This window comes from Leptonotus elevatus, chromosome 7 (genome assembly GCF_054856555.1).
Source record: "Leptonotus elevatus isolate MCC_2025b chromosome 7, RoL_Lele_1.0, whole genome shotgun sequence".
Lineage (NCBI taxonomy): Eukaryota > Metazoa > Chordata > Actinopteri > Syngnathiformes > Syngnathidae > Leptonotus > Leptonotus elevatus.
Window position 1 is genome coordinate 16,414,185 of NC_141245.1, and position 20,999 is coordinate 16,435,183.

At 37.0% G+C, this 20,999-nt stretch overlaps 1 protein-coding gene across 3 annotated transcripts in view; it reads right to left on the reverse strand.

Moving 5' to 3' along the window:
* Positions 1-20,999, reverse strand: part of ttc12 (tetratricopeptide repeat domain 12) — a 48,521-nt gene that overhangs the window by 26,205 nt on the left and 1,317 nt on the right. For 2 of the 3 annotated variants that reach the window (XR_015095505.1, XM_086079877.1), the window contains exons 1-18: positions 17,139-17,507; positions 16,721-16,875; positions 16,599-16,620; positions 16,365-16,442; positions 16,130-16,251; positions 15,191-15,250; positions 14,022-14,093; positions 13,401-13,461; positions 11,833-12,021; positions 10,113-10,182; positions 7,359-7,447; positions 6,487-6,655; positions 5,952-6,047; positions 4,226-4,289; positions 4,020-4,154; positions 2,957-3,049; positions 2,780-2,848; positions 1,091-1,192 (exon numbers count right to left, since the gene is read on the reverse strand). Coding sequence is in view for 2 of the 3 variants with exons in the window: in XM_086079877.1 (XP_085936003.1) it covers positions 1,091-1,192; positions 2,780-2,848; positions 2,957-3,049; positions 4,020-4,154; positions 4,226-4,289; positions 5,952-6,047; positions 6,487-6,655; positions 7,359-7,447; positions 10,113-10,182; positions 11,833-12,021; positions 13,401-13,461; positions 14,022-14,093; positions 15,191-15,250; positions 16,130-16,251; positions 16,365-16,442; positions 16,599-16,620; positions 16,721-16,875; positions 17,139-17,208 (1,716 nt within the window). In the remaining variant the exon portion in view is untranslated. Of the gene's footprint in view, positions 1-1,090; positions 1,193-2,779; positions 2,849-2,956; positions 3,050-4,019; positions 4,155-4,225; positions 4,290-5,951; positions 6,048-6,486; positions 6,656-7,358; positions 7,448-10,112; positions 10,183-11,832; positions 12,022-13,400; positions 13,462-14,021; positions 14,094-15,190; positions 15,251-16,129; positions 16,252-16,364; positions 16,443-16,598; positions 16,621-16,720; positions 16,876-17,138; positions 17,508-17,724; positions 17,831-20,999 lie in introns of those variants that run through there. The other variant, XM_086079876.1, reaches the window with a different exon arrangement.

Here is a 20,999-nt window from a genome sequence, read left to right on the forward strand (position 1 = left end):
TGAATTTATGACGTCTAGTCTAGAAACGACATTCTGATTAATATTGCATTTGTGGAATATGAATTAGGCAGCAAAATCCACACGTTTTAATCCATCTCAGGGGGCGGCCATTTTGCCACTTGCTGTCGACTGAAAATGACATCACAGTTCCTAACGGCTCAGGACCTGATCATTTGACGTTTATGAACGTCACACGACCAAAGCCAGAAAACAGGTGAGCTGTAATTGGTCCTTACCTGAACCCTGCACCTTAAAAACAGTTGGGTCAAAAGTAACCCAATGGGGGTATATGCCACGGAGGAGGCGGGACTTCCAACTTCCTGGTTTTCAAACATCAGCTTAGTTTCCATCTCCTGTTTGCAACGTGTGGGCCGCGTCCCAGTTCTTGCGCCTTTGTGCCCCTCGGTTGCGCGTTCCCGTCGACGGTGCGAGTGTGTCGTGTGTTTGTCGCAGTTGTCCGAAGCATTTCAGATGGGCGGGAACGCGCGATTGGGGGGCGCAGGGGTGGGGGTGCGAGTGTTGAAACGCGGCCATCAGTGGCCGGAAACAATGCTGATGTGTGAAACCTGGAAGTCCAAAATGCGTGGCATCTACCATTATGAATAAAAAATGGATCGATCCACTTTATATACTATAAACGACCCATTTCTTGACTCAAAGTTGGGTCAAATTGACCCAAGGAGAGAATTGGTCCGTTTTTGACATATATAGTATATATATATAATTCTATTTAGAGTGTGAGCAGCTATGATGTCATTTTCAGTCGACAGAAGGTGGCAAAATGGCTGCCCACTGAGCTGGATAAAAACAGGTGGGTTTTGTTGTTTAATTCATCCTTCACAAACGCAATATTAACCAGAATGGTGTGTTTTAGACCTGAAGGGGTATATAGAACTATGTGCAAAAAAAAACAAAAAAAACCCTAAACCTTAAAAGGCGAAGCAAGTAAAAAATTGGCAAGTATGCGGAGGGTTACGATATTGATTACACTGTACTATAAATTGAACTTGGTTGTCTGTATTGAAATAGATGATGTTCCATTTCAGGCATCACCCCTAAACCGATTGTGGTTGTGTGTACAGTTGGGCACCTTGAGCTGTCGCTGCACCGTCTTCACCACATCTCGCTGAACAACATGATTAACAGCCTCGGAGGACTGAGGGAGGACGCTGCTCAACACACCCATGGCTCTCTGGAGGACAAAGAAGAATGTTATCCAAACAATGGCCATTCAGACTAAATGTAGAAGGAATATAAAACAAAAGTGGTAGAGAATCAAGAGTGTGGAGTGTATCAAGAAATTCCTGTGTTGAGTGGAAAAAGGCTGAATGAGAGCGTTCAAGGAAAATGACTCCTAATGGAGATAGGTTGAAAACAGAGAAAGAATACCAGATGCAAGCTTTATTACATGGAATCAATAAGCATTTAAAACTGGATTTAAAGAAATAGAGAAGGAAAATGACATTTTGCAGGTGGTTAAGAGTTCAGCCTTGTAGTGTGGCCATAAAAAAGATAAAGGCCAGGACAATAAAAAAAAGAGAAAATCAAGTATTTAAGAAAGACCCCAGGGTCTTGTCTGATTTGGGAGGCAATTTATAGATTAGGGACTAACCACTGCTTCAGTATCTAAGGGTAAGGGTAAGGGTAAGGGTAAGGGTAAGGGTTAGGGTTAGGGTTAGGGTTAGGGTTAGGGTTAGGGTTAGGGTTAGGGTTAGGGTTAGGGTTAGGGTTAATCACCTCTAAAATTGGCTGAAAACTCTCCCGGAACAGAAAATATTTGTGTGATCAGCAAACAAATTGAACTTTAACAATTTTCATACTTTACATGTCAATAATATATTATAAATATTTTTGGACCTAATACTGACCCCTGTGGTACTCCACGTGTGATGTTGCTGTACTCAGATTTATGGTCACCTATTTCCACAAACTGTTTCCTGCTTCTTATATAACTGCATTCAGCTCAACCCAACCCATACCTTCCCAATTAATTGAATACCGGTAGTATGTCGTGGTCTTCATTCATTTTGTGAGGCTTTTTTGCCCAAAGTATTCCCATAAGGTTGAAAGCATAGAAGCACAGGATAAAGGGCCAATATGTCTCGCATCACATCTGACGGACAAATGCATCAATTTAAGAGGTGTGTCTCAAAACATCTGTCCATATAGTGTCTCTTGTCACATATTTTGAACGGTACAATACTTTTCAAAGGCAATGTAAAAAAGGGCATCGATAAGTGCTTCTAAGAAGAAAGTACTTGGTATTCATGCTTGAAGGGATGTTAGCGAACCCAACAATGCATTAAAAAGGCAGAAGATTGGACAATGTAAAAAAAAAAAAAAAAAAAGGATGTTGACATGAGGCAGGAAGAAAACAATGAGCTTGCCAGGCAGTTGGTGTGCAGTAAAAGTGAGTGACGAGACAGATGGGTGCAGGTGTGGGACACTAAGGCCGCCACTTAAGGTAGAGTGGAACTGCTGAAACAGCCGTTAGTACAGACAGCAGCACCTGGAGCTGGAGCTTTTAATCAAATACAGTGAGGTATATACAGCACCCCCTGAACAATGAGAAATTCAGCTTCGACGTGAGGACTTTGTTGCCAGAGGCCTTACAAGCCAGGAAATGACCCCACAAATGTCATGTGGCTTTGCTCTGGAAAATAAAACTTGTCAGGAAACTTCAGTGCGACTGTAAAAAATGAAAACCTGAAGGGACTTAGGCCATTGCGATGCATTTTGTTTGTGTGTTACATTGCTATAAAAAGGATTTCTTACTCACCGTAACAACACCTTCGTCGTCATTCTTCAGCAGGTCCACACAGGAGCCACACAGTGAAACTGCGCTTTCCTACAAATAAACCTCTCACTTCTTAATGGAAGAAATCAAGCATTACACTCAACATATATGCTGCTTTTTATTTTTATGTGGCTCTCAAAGAGGATGACATAACCTTACCTTGATGACAGGGGAGGTCAGGGTTGAAAGGTTGATGATCAACCCAAGGAGAGGGTAAAGAATTTCACTGTAACTGCATGTGATGCATTGCTTCTGTAAAGACAGTCAGTGAATGGTATGTTTTTTTGTTTTTTTCCATTAACGTAAAGACTTGTAATCTATCTTGGGAAACTACGACAATTAAAATTGTGAGATTCATGTGTATGCATACGCAGATAAATCTTATCATGGTGGTTTTTTTTGTTTGGTTTTTTTGTCACTTCCTAAGTGTGTCCCCCCTTTGGCATCTTTTTCATTGGCCTATGGGGCAGTTATGAGTATGGCATAAAATATATAAAATAGGACCTAACTGATTAAACAGTCCGCTGATTACATCGGCTTATATTAGCCCATTTCAAGACAATTATAATTGGATGGCGTTTTGCCAATTAAACAAACGATAAACACTTAATTTCTCCTAAGTAAATTCCACTGTGTTGGAATCACTTTTATGGGAAACTTTTTAAAGCGTTAGTCCAGTTCCCCTACTAGTTTAAACACAGCATTATGATTAATATGTATTAAAATGCATTTGTGGAATATGAATTAAGCAGCAAAATCCACCTGTTTTTATTCATCTCAAGGGGGCGGCCATTTTGCCACTTGCTGTCAATTGAAAATCACCCAACCATGGCTCACCTGTTTTCTGGGTTTGGTCATCCGACGTTCGCAAGCTGAGCCCAAGTTAAATAATGAAAAAGTGTTGCAAAACACTCAAATGATCTGCTTGTAATTCACATCAGTATTGCTGTAAGCGTTAAGTGACCAAAAAAGTGAATTCAGTCATTATTTATATTTTGAAACTAGTCAGCCGATTCATCAGCTCTTTTTTTCTACCAAATTTTGTAATCGACATCCGACCTCAAAAACTCCAAATTGGTGGAGCCCTGCTGAAAGTCTGCCTCGTAATTGGTGGTCACAAACATGTGACATGATCAGGGAAAAAAATCAAAGCAATTCTTTTGATCTACATGACTACTTCTACGTTTTCTACACAACAATACAGATATGCGATGGCACTCACGATAGCAAGCAGGAAGGCCTTCCAACATTCTGCATCGTGAGCGAGAGTGTGACGGATGACATCATCTCTACTCAGACTGCCAACAGCTGATAAAAGCGAAGGGACTACGTGCCGATTGTCCTTGCCGATATTGCTCTGTAAAGTGAAAACATACATGACATACATGCACAAAAAGTAAATACTGTATCCATATATTATCATCTCACCGTTATCGTTGCGAACGGCTCAGAGACAGAGTCTGTCAGTACATTCCTTATCTGAAGGCAAAATCTGCAAAACATGATAACACGCAAGTAAGGCCGATATGTGTGCATGTTGCCACACATTACGGGTAAAATTAATAATGAATGTGCGATTAAGTCCAACATGCACACGACCTAATATGCGCCATATGGAGACTTCATTTACAAAGAGCAAATGTAACCTTTCAAGACGACAAATTGGTGAAATTAAATGACCATCTTGTACTCCCTAATTTACAAGAAATGTCAAACCAATTAGGAAACATTTCTCCAATTCTGTATTTTGTGATTGCCTTGGAAGATTTGACTTGGCGTAAAGCCGAGTTGATGAAAACTACTTTTAATCCAGTTCAATCAATCGCCTGTGGTGCTTTTGCTCTTTAGGATCACAAGAGAACTCTCTGGACACTTCATTTGGAACACCTGAATAACGTAGAGCAGAGTTTTTGCATAGCGTACCACCTCTAAAACACTCAGGGCAGTAAAGAGCTCATACTGAGAAAAAAAAGCATATTGTGCTTTTGTACATAACAGCAATGCATATAAACCAACTACGATCTCTAATAACGCTTAATATTGAGGCACTTACTTGCTAATGAACGCACACATTATGACTCAAAGGCATATTGCATTACCCTTCATCTGACATTTAGATTTTAAACATAGAAGAGCCAAAACATCACTGTTTATCTGCACCCCAAAAAAAACTAGCCACCAGAGGGTGCTCGAACTGCACAAATGGAAATCAACCTGACCTTTTTTTTTTTTTATAACAGATGTGCTGCTTTTAATATCGTGACATGACAACGGCGATATAGTGGCAGTTTTAATATTGCGATATCACGATATTACCGTTATCGTTACATCCCTATTCTAAACATGAGCGGTATCCAAAACATACGCGCTCAGTATGGTACGTCGTGATTTATTCATTATTAAAATGATTTCATACTATGCCGAGCAAAAAAAGAAAGTAGTCAGAAGAATCTGTGCAATATGAATTCACATGTATAACGTTACGTATGGTGATCCACAGGGTTCCGTTCTGGGGCCTCTGCTGTTTTCATTCGATCTGGTATAATATAGCATAGGGTTTGGTGAATATGCATAGGAAACTAGCGGGGTTAAGTACCTCCAGCCAGGTTAAGAATGACTGGTCTATAACTTGTTGAATTAATACCTGACTGTCAAATTGAATTAAGACTTAAAAGTCTCCATTCGTTTTCTAATTTTGCTGGGTATCAATGTTTCTTTTGTGGTCGGTAAGTGTGAATACAGACAAAACGCACGATTGTGTTCCCGCTGAACTCTGTGCCACATAACTCTCCAAGGACGATACGGCGGAAATTGATTTCAGTGCTTGGCACGTCGACTTATTTCCTGCTGTGTTCAAGAGCCCCAGTTGTCCTTTCATGTCTGTTTTCATGAAGCTTCGGAAAGGGGAACAGCTTGAAAACAGCTTTTTGCCTTGAAGCGACATTAACACTTGCTACCTTTTCCATTTCTCTGAGAACCTTTTCGTGATGGAGCCAGATTTTGAAGTGCGTTTAATATAGATATGATACATGGAGGTAAAATAGGCTGGCCTGTGGGTCACACTCATTTCTCGAAAGGTGTAATCCCACATTTGGAAACACGAATCATATGGTGGTATGTGAGGAGAATCGGGTTTGTAGTGCTGTGCTTGTACTTTTTTTCTCTCGCCAACTCCTGGAAAATGAGGAGCGCTCTGTTCTCCCGTTGCTGCCCTGGCCTCGAGATGCACGCCATGAGGCTTCTCGTTAACCTTTAGAGTCAGATTAAGGAAGGGCAGATAGGAAAGGAAAGTCAAAAGAAAGGACACAAAAGGGAGAAATGATAAAGCGTTTCTGGCAAATGACACCTTATTAACTTGAAATTGCATTCCGTCGGAAACTGTAGGAAAATGCTGAGAGAGGGTTGTGCCGAGGCAAAAATGCAGAGGAAAGAAGTCCTCGGATAGCATGCTAATACGCCCCACACTAAAATCATATTCCAAAGCTAAGTCATTAGGATTTTAATAAGGCTATAATCAAGCTGCATTATAAACTGTAATTGCTCTGGAATTCAATTTGGCATGATCACACATTAGTGACAATAAAGGAAATAACTGCATCACATTCGAAACAGATTTGAAAGCAATGTAAAAAAGTTAGCACAAAAACCTGACAGCACGTATCCGACGATGACAAAACAAAACATCATACATGGGGACATCCAAGTTGTCAAAGAGAAGACGTCGGCCATGCGCAGTAAGCGAGAACAGACGTAACAATTGCAGGCACTCTTTCTGCACTGCATCATCTTCCGATGAGACCAAGGGAACAATGGACTCTTTGGACACGGGACATGTCAGCAGCGTTTTCTGGTTTTCTTCTGAAAATCACACAGAGAGATGTTTACATCAATCTCAAGACATACGGACAAAAGTATTGGAACACACAGTGGGAACTAATTAGGGCTGTCAAAATGAAAGCGTTGACTCCATTTACTTCCTTTTATGGCCAATAACCTGCAGGCAAACTTAGTCACTGGCTTACTTTCAGTTTTACTTGACGCCTGTAGGAGAAATCTCAAGTAATTTCTGCACTTTACAAGGCCAAATTCAAATAGCATATTAGTTGTACGTCTTTGGCATATCTCAGAGCAAAATACGCTGCTCAAGTTACCTCCACGGGGGGCCTGTACTCTCTATTCAAGGATCCTAGAATTCTATTAGAACTTTGATTCTAAATATACTTTCTATTTGAGGATTTTATATTCATTCAAAGATTTTACTCAAATAAATCTTCTTTTTTTTCTTGAGAGAGCTCAGTATTGTTCATTCGGTAATTTTACCGATTCGACATGTCTCTCTCTTTTTTTTCTCTTTTTTTTTTGTATGTGCGTGAGTATGTGCATGTGCGTGTGTATGTGTGTGTGCATGTGTGCGTGCATGTGAGTGTGTACTCAAGCAAATCTGTTGCAAGCTTTAAAGAAAAAAGTAGAAGCAGGAGTAGGAAAATGTGATTAATCGCGATTAATTACAGAAATGTGTGCGATTAGTTGACAGCACTAGAACTAAAATAAATCTACATACCGTTTTCCCTGCAGGTGATTGTCCAAACATTGAGAATGCAAACACACAAGTCTGGGCTGCACGGGTCATTTGCTTCCTGCAACAGACAACTGAGGAAAAAAACAAAGATAAAATCATTTGTTTTCTACTAACTGATTAAAATTGACTTTTAAATTGTTTTTTGGGGCACTGGGGTAATTGGCCAGCCATTAACTCATTTACTGCCATAAATTCATAAAAAAAAAATATATATATATTATTAAAAATTAAAGGCAAGAGGCAGTTAAAAATTTTAATTGTAATTAATCGCATGACTTCACTAGTTAACTCACGATTAATCAAACATTTTACATTTGTTCTAAATGTACAATAAAAAAAATTCTAGGTTTTCATACTCTTGTTAACAAAAGTGGGAACAAATGTTAAACTAATAGAAATAGTTTAAATGAATTTTTGACGTTTATAGCTGTCAATGGCAGTGAAGAATAAAAAAAGAAAAGATTCTTAAAAATTCGTGGCGTCAGGCAATTAAAGTTTTTAATCGTAATTAATCACATGACTTCACTAGTTAACTTGCGATTAATCACAAATTTAATATCTGTTCTAAATGTACAATAAAAACAATTCTAGGTTTCATACAATTGTTAACAAGAGTGGAAAAAATGTTAAACTAATAGAAATAGTTCAAATGAATTTTTGACGTTTATAGCCGTCAATGGCAGTGAATAAGTTAAAATGTGAAATTACACAACTGAATACATGTACATTTTTGTGAGAAAATGTGTCTTCAAGAGAGATGCTCAGCTTTTGGCCCTAAGATGTACAATCAGGGTTAATTAAATAAATATCGACCCCATGCTCAGTTTGTCCGTCCAATGATTTGGCAGCTACCTGGCCTGCTCTCAAGACACTGCTGCATTGTTACATTAAAGGGAAAGTCAACCCAAAAACGCAGCCCCACAAGTCTAAACACTATTCTGATTAATATTGTGTATGTGGAAAATGAGTTAAGCAGCCAAATCCACCCTCTGTTTTTTGAAGCTGAACCTTGATTGGTTGCTATCTGAGCGCTGAGCAACTGTGATGCCATTTTCAGTCAACAGCAAGTGGCAAAACGGCCACCCTGCTAAGATGGATAAAAACGGATGGATTTTGCTCAGTGGTAGAGCGGCCGTCTCCCTTCTGTGAGGTTGTGGGTTCGATCCTCACACCTGGTGAGCTCATCCAAGTGTCCTTGAGCAAGACACTGAACCCTGATTTGCTTGCAGTGCCCTGTGTGGCAGCAGCCACCCACTGATGTCTGAATGGGTGAATGTGAAGCTTTGTCAAGCACTTTGGGCACTATAGCTAAAAAAAGCTCTATATAAATAGCAGTCCATAACATATTAACTCATTTACTGCCATTGACGCCAAAAATTCATTTGAACTATTTCTATTAGTTGAAAAAAAAAATCCACTTTTGTTAACAAGAGTATGAAAACCTAGATTTTTTGGGGGGGAAATACAGATATAAAATGTGTGATTAATCGTGAGTTGACTATTGAAGTCATACGATTGATTACAATTAAAAATTTTGCTCGCCTGACGCGATTTAAAGATTATTAAAAATTCAGGGCGTCAGGCGATTAAAATTTTTTAGCGTAATTAATCGCATAACTTCACTAGTTAACTCACAATTAATCACACATTTTATATCTGTTCTAAATGTACAATAACAAATATAGGTTTTCATACCCTTGTTAACAAAAGTAGAAAAAATGTTAAACTGATAAATATAGTTAAAAATTTATTTTTGACATCTAAAGCCGTCAATGGCAGAGAATTAGTTAATTAGAATGCTGTGTTTAGGCTAGTGGTGGCACATACAACATATTACCTGCACTGCAAAGAAAAACATTTGGGTTGACTTCCCCTTTCTCTCTACCTGTCAAAACTAAGGTGGCCATATTGAAACATTTGTCAAATTGGACCTCATTATAACTCATTCACTGCCATTGACGTCAAAAATTCATTTTAACTATTTCTATTAGTTTCACATTTTCTTCTACTTTTGTTAACCTGAGTATGAAAACCTAGAAAAAAATGTATTGTTACTTTTTTTTTAAAGAAAAGTTTATTAAAAATTAGGGTAATCGCCATTTTTAATCGTAATTAATCGCATGACTTCACTTGTTAACTCACGATTAATCACAAATTTTATATCTGTTCTAAACGTATAATAAAAAAAAATCTACGTTTTCATACTCTTGTTAACAAAAGCGGGAAAAATGTGAAACTAATAGAAATAGTTCAAATGAATTTTTGACGTCTATTGCCGTCAATGGCAGTCAATGAGTTAAATGTGCATGTGAACTTAAATGAAGTGTCTGCTGAGTGTGGATGTACAATGATCTCAACACTTCTGCCAGATATGCGGCAGTATAGAAATCCACTATTTTTATCAATTTGCAGCTGCATTCCCCTGACACTGAGTGTTCCCACTTTGTAATGTCAGTGCTAACAATTGATGTGGATGCGACAAGTTAATTATAACCTTACTGATGTGCCATGAGGGAGTCAGGATTCGCAATTTCTGAGAAAGAAGTGAGAAAAAAAAAGCTCACTTATTTCAATCTTCTGATTATAATCTTGTCGTCGCGCAACAAGAGCGGAGTCGGGTCAGGAAGCGATCTCCCCTCACTCGGCCATCATTGTCCGTGAATGTGCCTATCTGCTGCTTCATTTGTCAAAGCTCCGCTGAGAGCTGACAGCCAACTCTCCCTCTGGTCTCCTTACCTCCTCGTTGTGTCATTGCTGTCGATGACACTGAAGCCGTTGTGCAGCCTGAAAAGCGTCTGGCCACTGCCTGTTAGGGCGAAACGTCGTAAATGACACGAGATGACAGTGTAGCATATTTCATCATTCCCGTACGGAAGCTCTCACATTTAGTTGCATTTACATTGTTGGAGTGAGCTTTGGAAGCAATGGTGTGATTCCAAGCTAACAATGAGCTGCATTATTTTTTATAAGGCGGATTGTCAACCCTGCTGAGATACTTTCAGCGGCAGGTTATGTAAGTCTTGCCCTTTACTACTGAATGGCACTGTCAGACCGTTTTTTTTTTTTTATCACGAAGTAGTCATCAAAATGAAGAAAAAGAAATATGAGATGAGAAATGTTAGTCAGTGTGAAGGAAGATATACTAAAACAGTGATGCCTAAAAAAACGATTACTACACGAAATGAATCAAGTGCCGTCATTCTTGGCGTGATGTAGTCATCTGTATTTATGCTGGGGTGGGAGGGTTGCAAAAGTGTGTCAAAATTACCATATAGAAGAAAAAGAAGGCAGTGAGCGTGATGGATTATATGCAAACTACAATGTCCGCCTTTTGGCAATGCCTCAAAATAAGTTGGTGTAAGCTGTACACACTTTCAAAGTCAACTGTTGGGTCACAATGAGGGAGAGTGGTGGTAGCTTTATGAGAGGAAAGTCTGAAGCTTCCAACAGCTTCACAGTCACACAATAATGATACATAACAATAATAATGAGGAGCTTTATCTACTCAGGAGTTTAGATTGATCGATTTGAAAAATACTGTATGTCATCATGTGGTATGCTGGTGTACCGCTGTAATTAGTTGTTGTTTTTTAGTGCTGTCAAAGTTAAAGCGTTAATTGATTAATTAACTCATTCACTGCCATTGTCGGCTATAGACGTAAAAAATTCATTTGAACATTTTTTTTTCATTTTTGTTAACGAGAGTATGAAAACCTAGATTTGTATTATTGTATTAGAACAGATATAAATGTTTTGATTAATCGTGAGTTAACTAGTGAAGTCATGCGATTAATTACGATTAAAAAAATGTATCACCTGACGCCCTAATTTTTTATAATCTTTTCTTAAAATAAAAAATTTAAAACGATTATTAAAAATTAAAAAATATATATATTTTTTTTTTTTAAAGAAAAGCTTATCAAAAATTAGGGGCATCAGGCAATTAAATTTTTTAATCGTAATTAATCGCATGACTTCACTAGTTAACTCACGATTAATCACAAATTTTATATCTGTTCAAAATGTACCCTCCCCCCCAAAAAAATCTAGGTTTTCATACTCTTGTTAACAAAAATTGGGAAAAAAATGTTAAACTAATAGAAATTGTTCAAATTAATTTTTGACGTTTATAGCTGTCAATGGCAGTGAATGAGTTAATCACAAAAAATTATTGCATTTATCATGAATTACTGATTACTAAAACTGTTAGGTTTAACCTCTCATTATTGGAATTGAAAAAAAAGTCCCATTTGTTACTCTGCTTCAGGTGAGTCACTACAAGCACTTAAATACTGCTTTTTCTTGACTTATTTCCTTTTTTTAACTTCGGAACCCTCCCAAGATCGGTGAATCAGTGGAGCAAGTTATGAAGAAAGATTAGAATGACCACAAATGGATTCAGAGGAGACAGCTACTTGTTCAAAGAGTTTTTTTTTTTTTTTTAAAGAACACTCACAGTCGGCCACTGCTTGAGAGAGAATCTCCAATATTCCGCAGTAGAAGAGCAGCATCTGCCCAGGCTCTGACAGCTTCTCCAGAAGCTGAGGGATGAGCTTGGCCTTTTCCACTCCCTTGTCAAAATCTTGCTTTGCATTGAATTCGTCACTCTCCTTCTTCTCTTCCAGCTCCATCTTAGTCAGGTATTCTGTGTTACAGGAACAAGGTTATATTATTTAGTAACAAATATTGCCAAACATAAAAGAATTGACAGGTCAAACGTTTCCATCTTTATCCCCCACCTATCTTTTCATCTACCTTTTTTTTATCTTAGTTAGGTTGCAAATTTTCTTTTTATCTTTGATTCGCATTGTTATTCCGTTTCATTAATAGGTTAGGCTGTGACTGATATGTGTGTTTACTAAATAAATTTGTTGTCTAGAAATTCAATTTCTGCCAAATCATTTGTGTTTACCGAGTGGATTAGTAATTCTCTTATGAAAGCAAAGAACTCCATTAATAACTAAAGTAGCAATTTCAGATTATGAATACTTGATAATAGGATTTTTATCGTTTATTTTGCTCCTACAAATAAGCAAAGTCAAGGTGGTGCCCCAGAGGTTGCTGAGGAAATTACAACTCCTCTCAGTACCGTCTAGATTTCTCATTAAGCCATTACGGCAACCCAAAAAATCGCTACATAGTTAAAACTAAAATTCAAAAAACAATTTCATTAACGAAATAAAATAAAAACGAAAATCATTTTTAAAAAACAAAAACTAACTGAAACTAAATTTTATGTTTACAAACTAAAACTAACTGAGAAATTCTACTGTATTTGGATATGGACAACAAAAATCCTTGGATTCATGAATCTTTGATTTAGATGGTGAAGGTGTACCAAATTAAGTGCCCAAGAGACCTTCCAAATAAAACAAAAACAAAAAAAGAGACCACTGCAAAATAATCAGTTTCTTTGCTATTTGAGAAAAATTTACATTTTTGTTTTACTCTATAAACTGCTTTATACTGTCTTCCCTTTGTTTGTGTGTGCCTTTATTAAGAGTGCTGTTCATGTTGTACCCGATTTGGCCATTTAGGGGCAGTGTGGTTCCACGCAGTCTGATACACTGTTAAGTTGTAGCCCCATTAGAGAGTAGAAGGAAAAAGTCACGATCAAGTTATTCCAATAAAAGTTGTTTTTTTGCAGCGTGGAGCCGTTCTTTTGAGTGATAAAAGTGCCGCCAGTAGCAGTAGTAGTAATTAGAGTGTCAGACTGGAGTAGATCATTACGATTCCTTGAACATCTATCAATTGAAGCAAAAATCAAATCATTGTCAATCAAAAATCTTTCTTAATCGAAAATCTATTCTGAATTGAATCGCACACCCAAAAATCGGAATCGAATCGTGAGAAATTCAAAGATTCCCACTCCTATTGACAACACCCAAATTAAATTTATTGCCATTTAAACTATTTATTTGCCCAAAAAAATAAAATGATCAAAATACCAAAAAAGGTCCAGTATTTTTCTTTTTTCTGTCTTAACGTCTTAACATGAGTCATGGGAAACGACTCGTACTTTACCTTTAGCCATGTTCTCCATCTGTGGCTCAAGTTGAGCTATCTTTTCAAAGCATGTTCTGGACTGGAAAAAAGGGAGACGCATTTGTTTTAATGTCTTGTGTATCCACATTGACTCAATTACTATCTCATTATCTACCACGTTGCCATCAAAGGCGCTACCCAGAAAAAAGTGAGGAGTCAATAACATGTTTTTGCCATGTTTAATGAGATGTTCAAGTATGCACTTTCCTGCATTATTCCTTTTCCACCTTTCCCATCCTCACATCTCTAAATATTCACACACACAAAATGCTTCCACTTCCAACCGCTACCGTCGGAACAGCTCCAGAGCTACTGCCTCTTCATAAATATGTTACAGAAATATGGATCAGTGCTACTGCCGAAACAGACGACAGCAAAGATCCAAGGAGATTTCACATGAAAGCTGACGAACGAAAACGACTTTCATGCTAAGCAGCTTACTCGAATCATGTTGAGCCTTGAAATTCTGTTAACTTATTAACGTATCACCAGCATAAAAGTATCGGCGTTAAAACGTGTCTATCATGATTCGATGAGACGGTGAGCATGCTGTGGCTGCACACAGAAACAGTGTGATCGGATAAAATGAGCGCTACTTACTTCATGATACTTCTTCAAGCCAAGGTAAGCCTTTCCCATGTGGACGTAAGCCTTAACGCAGTTCTTATTACACTGATACAAAAAGAAGAGTACAGTTTTAGTAAAGGCACAAACATCTCGCAATTTGATAGTCATGTGAGGTGTTTCCTGTGACAGCAGTGCCTTGACGTATGCATTTTTTTCATGCTGTAAAAACACTCAATTCTTAAATCATATATCCCCCACTTAAATGAATAGAAATGCTGTGAATCTGTTCCAGTCTACCACCAAAAATGTGTGCAATATGGCTTTTAACTCATTCACTGCCATTGACGGCTATAGACGTCAAAAATGTATTTGAACTTAGTTTAACATTTTTTTTTCCACTTTTGTTAACAAGAGTATGAAAACCTAGGGGGGAAAAATATTGTACATTTAGACCAGATATACAATTTGTGATTAATCATAAGTTAACTATTGAAGTCATGCGATTGATTACAATAAAAAATTGTAATCGCCTGACGCCCTAATTTTTAATCATCTTTTCTTTTTTGAAAAAACATTATTAACTAAATCTTATTAACTCAATGTTTTTCACTTTTATGTTAACAAGAGAATGAAAACTTGGAAAAAAATTATTGTACATTTAATTGTAAATTTAGAACAGATATAAAATTTGTGATTAGTCATGAGTTATCTATTGAAGTCATGCGATTAATCCCGATTTAAAAAATGTAATCGCCTGATGCCCCTAATTTAAAAAAAATTCTCAAGTCGTGTAACTCTTATGTCGTCGTAGAAAGTATTCCCAGAAAGGTTGAAGCTGCCAAAGCAGCAAAATGTGAGACCTGCGACCGATACGATTTCATATTTGTGTGCCCCGGTACAAAATGGAAGGCTGACTAACACATGAACACCAAAGTGTCCAAACAGCCACATTTACAACATTTTACTTCCACTTTCATAAACTGTGCAGTCTTACAAAATGATGCCAGCTGTTGGCAGTAAAACTGCCTTTAATTGTAGCTTGATTACAAACAGTTAAATTCCACTTTTGCCAACAGGCCTGAGTGTTTCTGTATGACTGCTTTGCTGTGAAGTGCATCCCATTAATCTATCCGACCACCGTGTGGCATGATATGACAAATGAGGCTGCAAATGACTGAAGAAAACATCCAGCAGTACCTTACCTTCAGAGCCCATTCACAGTCACAAATGGCCTCCTCGTACCTTTCCAGATTGATGTAAGCCTATGGAGATGCAATCTCACTATGTTATGCCTTAAATAGTTGCCAACATATAACACAGAATTCTATTATATGTCGAGGAAAGACCTTTGCGGTATCTCATATTTTAAGCCGTACTGAAAGACATGCGGAATTCACTCATTAACTCATTCACTGCCATTGACGGCTATAAACGTCAAAAATTCATTTTAACTCATTCACTGCCATTGACGGCTATAGATTCATTTGAACTATTTCTATTAGTTTTCCCATTTTTGTTAACAAGAGTATGAAAACCTAGGGGAAAAAAATATTGTACATTTAGACCAGATATAAAATTTGTGATTAATCATCAGTTAACTATTGAAGTCATGCGATTAATTACAACAACAAAAATGTAATCGCCTGACGCCCTAATTTTTAATAATCTTTTCTTTTTTTCTTTTTTTAAACAATCTTTTTTTTTAAGAAAAGATTATTAAAAATGAATTACAATTTTAAAAATGTATTGCCTGACGACCTAACTTTTAATAATCTTTTTTTTTTTTTTTAAATCATCTTTTTTCAAAAAAGAAAAGATTATTAAAAATGAGAGGTGTCAGGTGATTACAATTTGTAATTTTATATAATCGCATGACTTCACTAGTAAAATCACAATTAATCACAAATTGTATATTTGTTCTAATACAATAAAAGTGTGTGTGTGGGGGGGGGGCGGTTAAACTAATAAAAATAGTTCAAATGAATTTTTTACGACTATAGCCGTCAATGGCAGTGAATGAGTTAAGGGCAAGCAATGCCAAATAAAGTGGTAATGCTTTTGCAGGCAACTATTCTATATTACTCCGTATTATTTCCACTGTGGAACACTTAAATGGCAAAAACATTTATAAAAGTATTTACTTGCGCTCTGTTGGTATACAACGGCTGCATGTCGCGTAGTTCAGCCAAGCCTTCACTGTAATATTTCACAGCAGTCTCATAATCTCTTTGGGCATAGGCTTGGTTCCCTTTCTCCTTAAACGCTGTGCAGACAAAAAGCATACAACGCTAAACAGGAAATACAGCTTGCCCCGCAGACGGTACAACAACCTGTCCACCTCCCAATAGCAGATTGAAGTGGCAGGTAACAACACACCAGTGGCCCTTTTCTCTTGAGCGAGCCTCCTCTTCCTCCTGTCTTCCGCATCCCTCTCCATAAACCTCATGAAATTCTCTGGCCATAAAAAGAAAAGCACTTCTATTGGCATTTATGTCTACGATGTAGAGCCCCCGGTGGCATAAACAGCAACAATAAAAAGAAGAATAAAGAATCTGTTGCCCTTCATTACAGGGGACATTCAGTGTAATATTTATTTTCATTGGGCCTTACCTGCATTTTCACTTTGTGCATCCTGCAAAATATAAAGAGCAATTGTCAATATATTATTGACAATTAAGAGATTTGTAAAGGGAAAATGTTTACATCTGTCTGTGTGTGTGTCTACTCTCTACCATAGGAGGCTTTGGTGTTGGGTTTGTATTGATTGTGGTCTTGTTGACTTTTGTTCTGCAGGATCCATTGAAGGCTGCAATCTGGCAGTCTGCCTTCTGGATAGCTTTTTGCTGGACTTCCACGTTTGATGAGTTTAGGTCCTTCACAAGCTTGCCTGGAGGGTGGGGTGGGGGTGGGGGGCATTTCACAATGCATGGTAGTCATTAGCAATGTTGTTATGTATAAAATAACATAACATACTATATTAAAATAAACTGTACACCTCAGATCAATTTAACATAGAGGCTAACGTTGTTGGACTGTAGGCTAAGGCTAACGCAAATGTAAGCTAACTCAGCCAAAACATCCCTGTTTTCTTTCTTTTTTTTTACTGCCAAATCCCAAATTACATGACCACATATTAGGGATAACACTTACTTATATCGTCGACATTCTTCAAGAAAACGTCCAAGTCCTCAAGTGAGTCTATGTAGTTGTTTGGCTCCATTTCGCTCTCTTTTTTTCTATATGTGAAGTACACAGGCAAGTTTTTACATGGATTAACTTTTTTTCCCCTGCACTAAACAAGGTCAATTTTATTTGATAAAATACCACATTGCATTTACAGAGCGTCTTATGCTATGCCTCCAGCGAATAGTGGTGAGTTGGCAGCGAGACCGATATGTCAACAATGTGGGTTACCATGACGACGCGATGCCTTCAAAGATAATTGTAAATTCCACTATCAAACCTAATACGGACATGATGACGCCGTTTACACAAATTGAAGTCTAAACATCACATTTAGTCGATTTATAACAAAAAAGCTAGATACAATCTATTGGTCCAAAAATATCCTCTACCTTTTCAAGTCAAATTCATAACGAACATATCCCCGTTTTTTTATTTGTTACGTTGTAATTTAAACGGGTTTTTTTTAATATGCTGTAGTTATTATTTACACTTTAAAAGTTTAAAAGTTAACACGTTGTAGAATGAGCATAGTAGGTTATTGACTTTGAACCTGTGGTAGTTTACACTTTTTCCCCCTTTTCATTTTTCTTAAGCAGGTACATCAGCAGCAGCATCTGACCCTCAGAGACCTCGTGGTTAGGTGACCTCGTCTATGCCTGTATCAAAACAACATCAAAATCAACAGAAGCAGTTCTCAAACGCGCATAATTTAAAGACCCTACAATTTTTAAAAGAAATGATGATGATGATGATAATAATAGTAAAAATATATATATCATCCGTTGTATAGTAGTGCCCCCTAGCGTTTCTTTTAAATATTGTACAGTGCCAGTCGTTCTCAAACGAATTAAGCAGAGCCGATGATAATAATAATAATAATAATAATAATAATAATAATAATAATAATAATAATTACCACGCCACCACCATGACCTTAAAATACAGTAAGTATTCACCAAAATGCAACACATAATAGTTTTATTCCTAAACAGTATATTAGATATTGTCAGACACGTTTACAGTTTGAACACAACACTACAATAGGAAAATTAGCTGTTTCACTTCAAAAGTGTAGCATAAAAGCTACATGACAATTGTACCTAAATAAAAGTTTACGTTTTTAAAGATGGAATGGAAATGTTTTGTACTAAAAAGTTAAAATACCTCAATTTAAGAAACAAGTAGCCTACCACAGTCTGACTGCAGGTTACTGTGCACTAGATTATATTTTACAAACCAGTTAGGGCCAAGGACAGACGGATATGTTTGAGACCATTATATTCGGTATAAAAGTGAATGTGTTTTAACACCAAGTGCGCAAGGGGGAGGGGGGCACTAACGTTAAGTCAATAATAACCTATCCATCCAGCGTTTTCAGCGTTATCATGCTGCATTTATCATAAATGTGAGGTTTGAATTTGATGAAGGAGTTTTTAAAGTGAACTTTAGAGCTTCTTCTGTTGTAGAAAAAAATCTGATGGAACAAGATGTGGGTTTTGAGGTTTGGCACCTATTTCCTATCACTATTTCTGAGAATAGTATCTAGTATCTACGTGTGTGCACGACTAACTAGAAATGAACCAAAATTTAACACTAACTGGACCGTTAGCTTCCAAATCAGTATAAATACAATGATACTAATCGTATAAAGTATGAAAAACAGATTTCTGCTTTTATAGTAATGACTCATTTAAAGTGTCCTGAAAAAATAAAGTTCAACCTCACCTTATCTGTTATCTACAACCCCAATCCCCAAAACTGGGACGTTGTGTGCAACTGTTGCAAAATAAATACAAACAATGATTTGCAAATCGTGTTCAACCACAAAGACAATATATTTAATGTTCAAACTAATACATTTTTCTGTCAGAGATATTCAAAAGCAAAGCAAACAAATACAAATAAAAAATTCTAATATTATGAAAAGAATGTACAGTGAAATTGATTCTACCTCAAAGGGGACGTTAAGTAAGAAAACGATATTTAACAATATTGCGCCCCACTAGTTTCAACACGGTCTTCTGATTAAAAGTACATTTGTGAAATATGAAATAAGCAACTGAACTGAGCAACTGTGGTGTCATTTTCAGTCGACAGCAAGTGGCAAAATGGTCGCCCCATGAGATGAATAAAAAACAAACCCAGTATTAATCAAAATGTCATGTTTAGACGAGTAAGGCTGCATATAACATAATATGGTCAAGACGATTTTTGACTTGACTTCCCTTTTAACTCATTCACTGCCATTGACGGCTATAGACATAAAACATTCATTTGAACTATTTTTATTAGTTTAACATTTTTCCCACTTTTGGTAACAAGAGTATGAAAACTTAGATTGTTTTGTATTGTATTAGAACAGATATAGAATTTGTGATTAATCATGAATTAACTAGTGAAGTCATGCGATTAATTACGATTAAAAATGGTAATCGCCTGACACCCTTAATTTTTAATCATCTTTTCTTAAATAAAAAAAAGAAAAGATTATTAAAAATTAGGGGTGTCAGGTGATTAAAAATTTGAATCGTAATTAATCGCATGACCACTAGTTAACTCACGATTAATCACAAATTTTATATCTGTTGTAAATGTACAAAAAAAAATCTAGGTTTTAATACTCTTGTTAACAAAAGTGGGAAAAAAATGTTAAACTAATAGAAATAGTTTAAATTAATTTATGACGTCTATAGCCGTCAATGGCAGTGAATGAGTTAATTCAAATAATTTTGGGCTTTTTTTTTTAGGTGTATTTAAAACATTTACACTCATGGGGCTGACTTCCCTTCTGCGTGTGCTTCTTCTACAGCAACGTTAACATTACTTTGTCATGAATTGCATCATTTGATATCATGTCTGTTTACACATCTCGCTGCTCTTCTATCAAGCACATTGCACAGTGTCAGGATTTTAAAGTCTCTAAATAGCAAGGTTGATATTTTTCCATGTTCACAACTTGAGAGGTCAAGAGCTACTGAAGAAGCACGAGGATGTTAAGTAACCTGAAGATAATTTGGCTGTTATTTTGTTGCGTGCGAAAGAAGTTTGGTGGCAACAAAACAAAGTTTCAGTGATGACTCATTTTTTCTGTGGTCACTCTGCAACTGCTGTGGATGTCACGGAGGTTATGTCTCAGTGCACAATGGCCCGTGTCATTGATGAAATGGCCTGTTCGCTCTTTATCTGCCTTTCCACAATCAATCCACTCGAGGCTCTGAGTCTTTTCTCTGGGGTTATCTCCAAAAATGCCCCGCTGACTTCCCAATTGCAATACTACAAGTTAGGCTTTATTTACTTTTGGCAAAACTTATAGTAAGTTCGGTGTAACCTCCAATGTGGAACACAATTCGCTTTATGACGCTGGTTTGTGTTTCAAAATTAGCCTAGTGTGTACTGCCTCTGTCAAAGTCGGCTTGGATACCAGGCTGGTGGTCGCCAATCAATCATCAGTTAAATTAATTTCCTCCAAGCTTAGACCATCACATAGGGCCAATTTTTGAAGTAGCATTTTAACATTCAAAAAGCTCTGTGCAGAACCCTGAAGTATATAAATCTCCATCGCTGGTTCCGTTTGCGATCCTGCTGTTACGCACATTATTTTCATGCTGTTCTGCAATTTTTTTTTTTTTTTTTTTTTACTCTAGACCTATGTAGCCTACAGTTCATAACTCCTTTGTTGTTCTGAATCTTTTCTATTATGGGTGTAATTACATTCTTGACCACTATAGCGGCACACAACTTACTCTGAGACGATGTAGGTTTCAAAGAAGAAGAACGAAGAAGTACAACAAACACCTGGAAGTCATCAACACAGCCTAGTTTTTA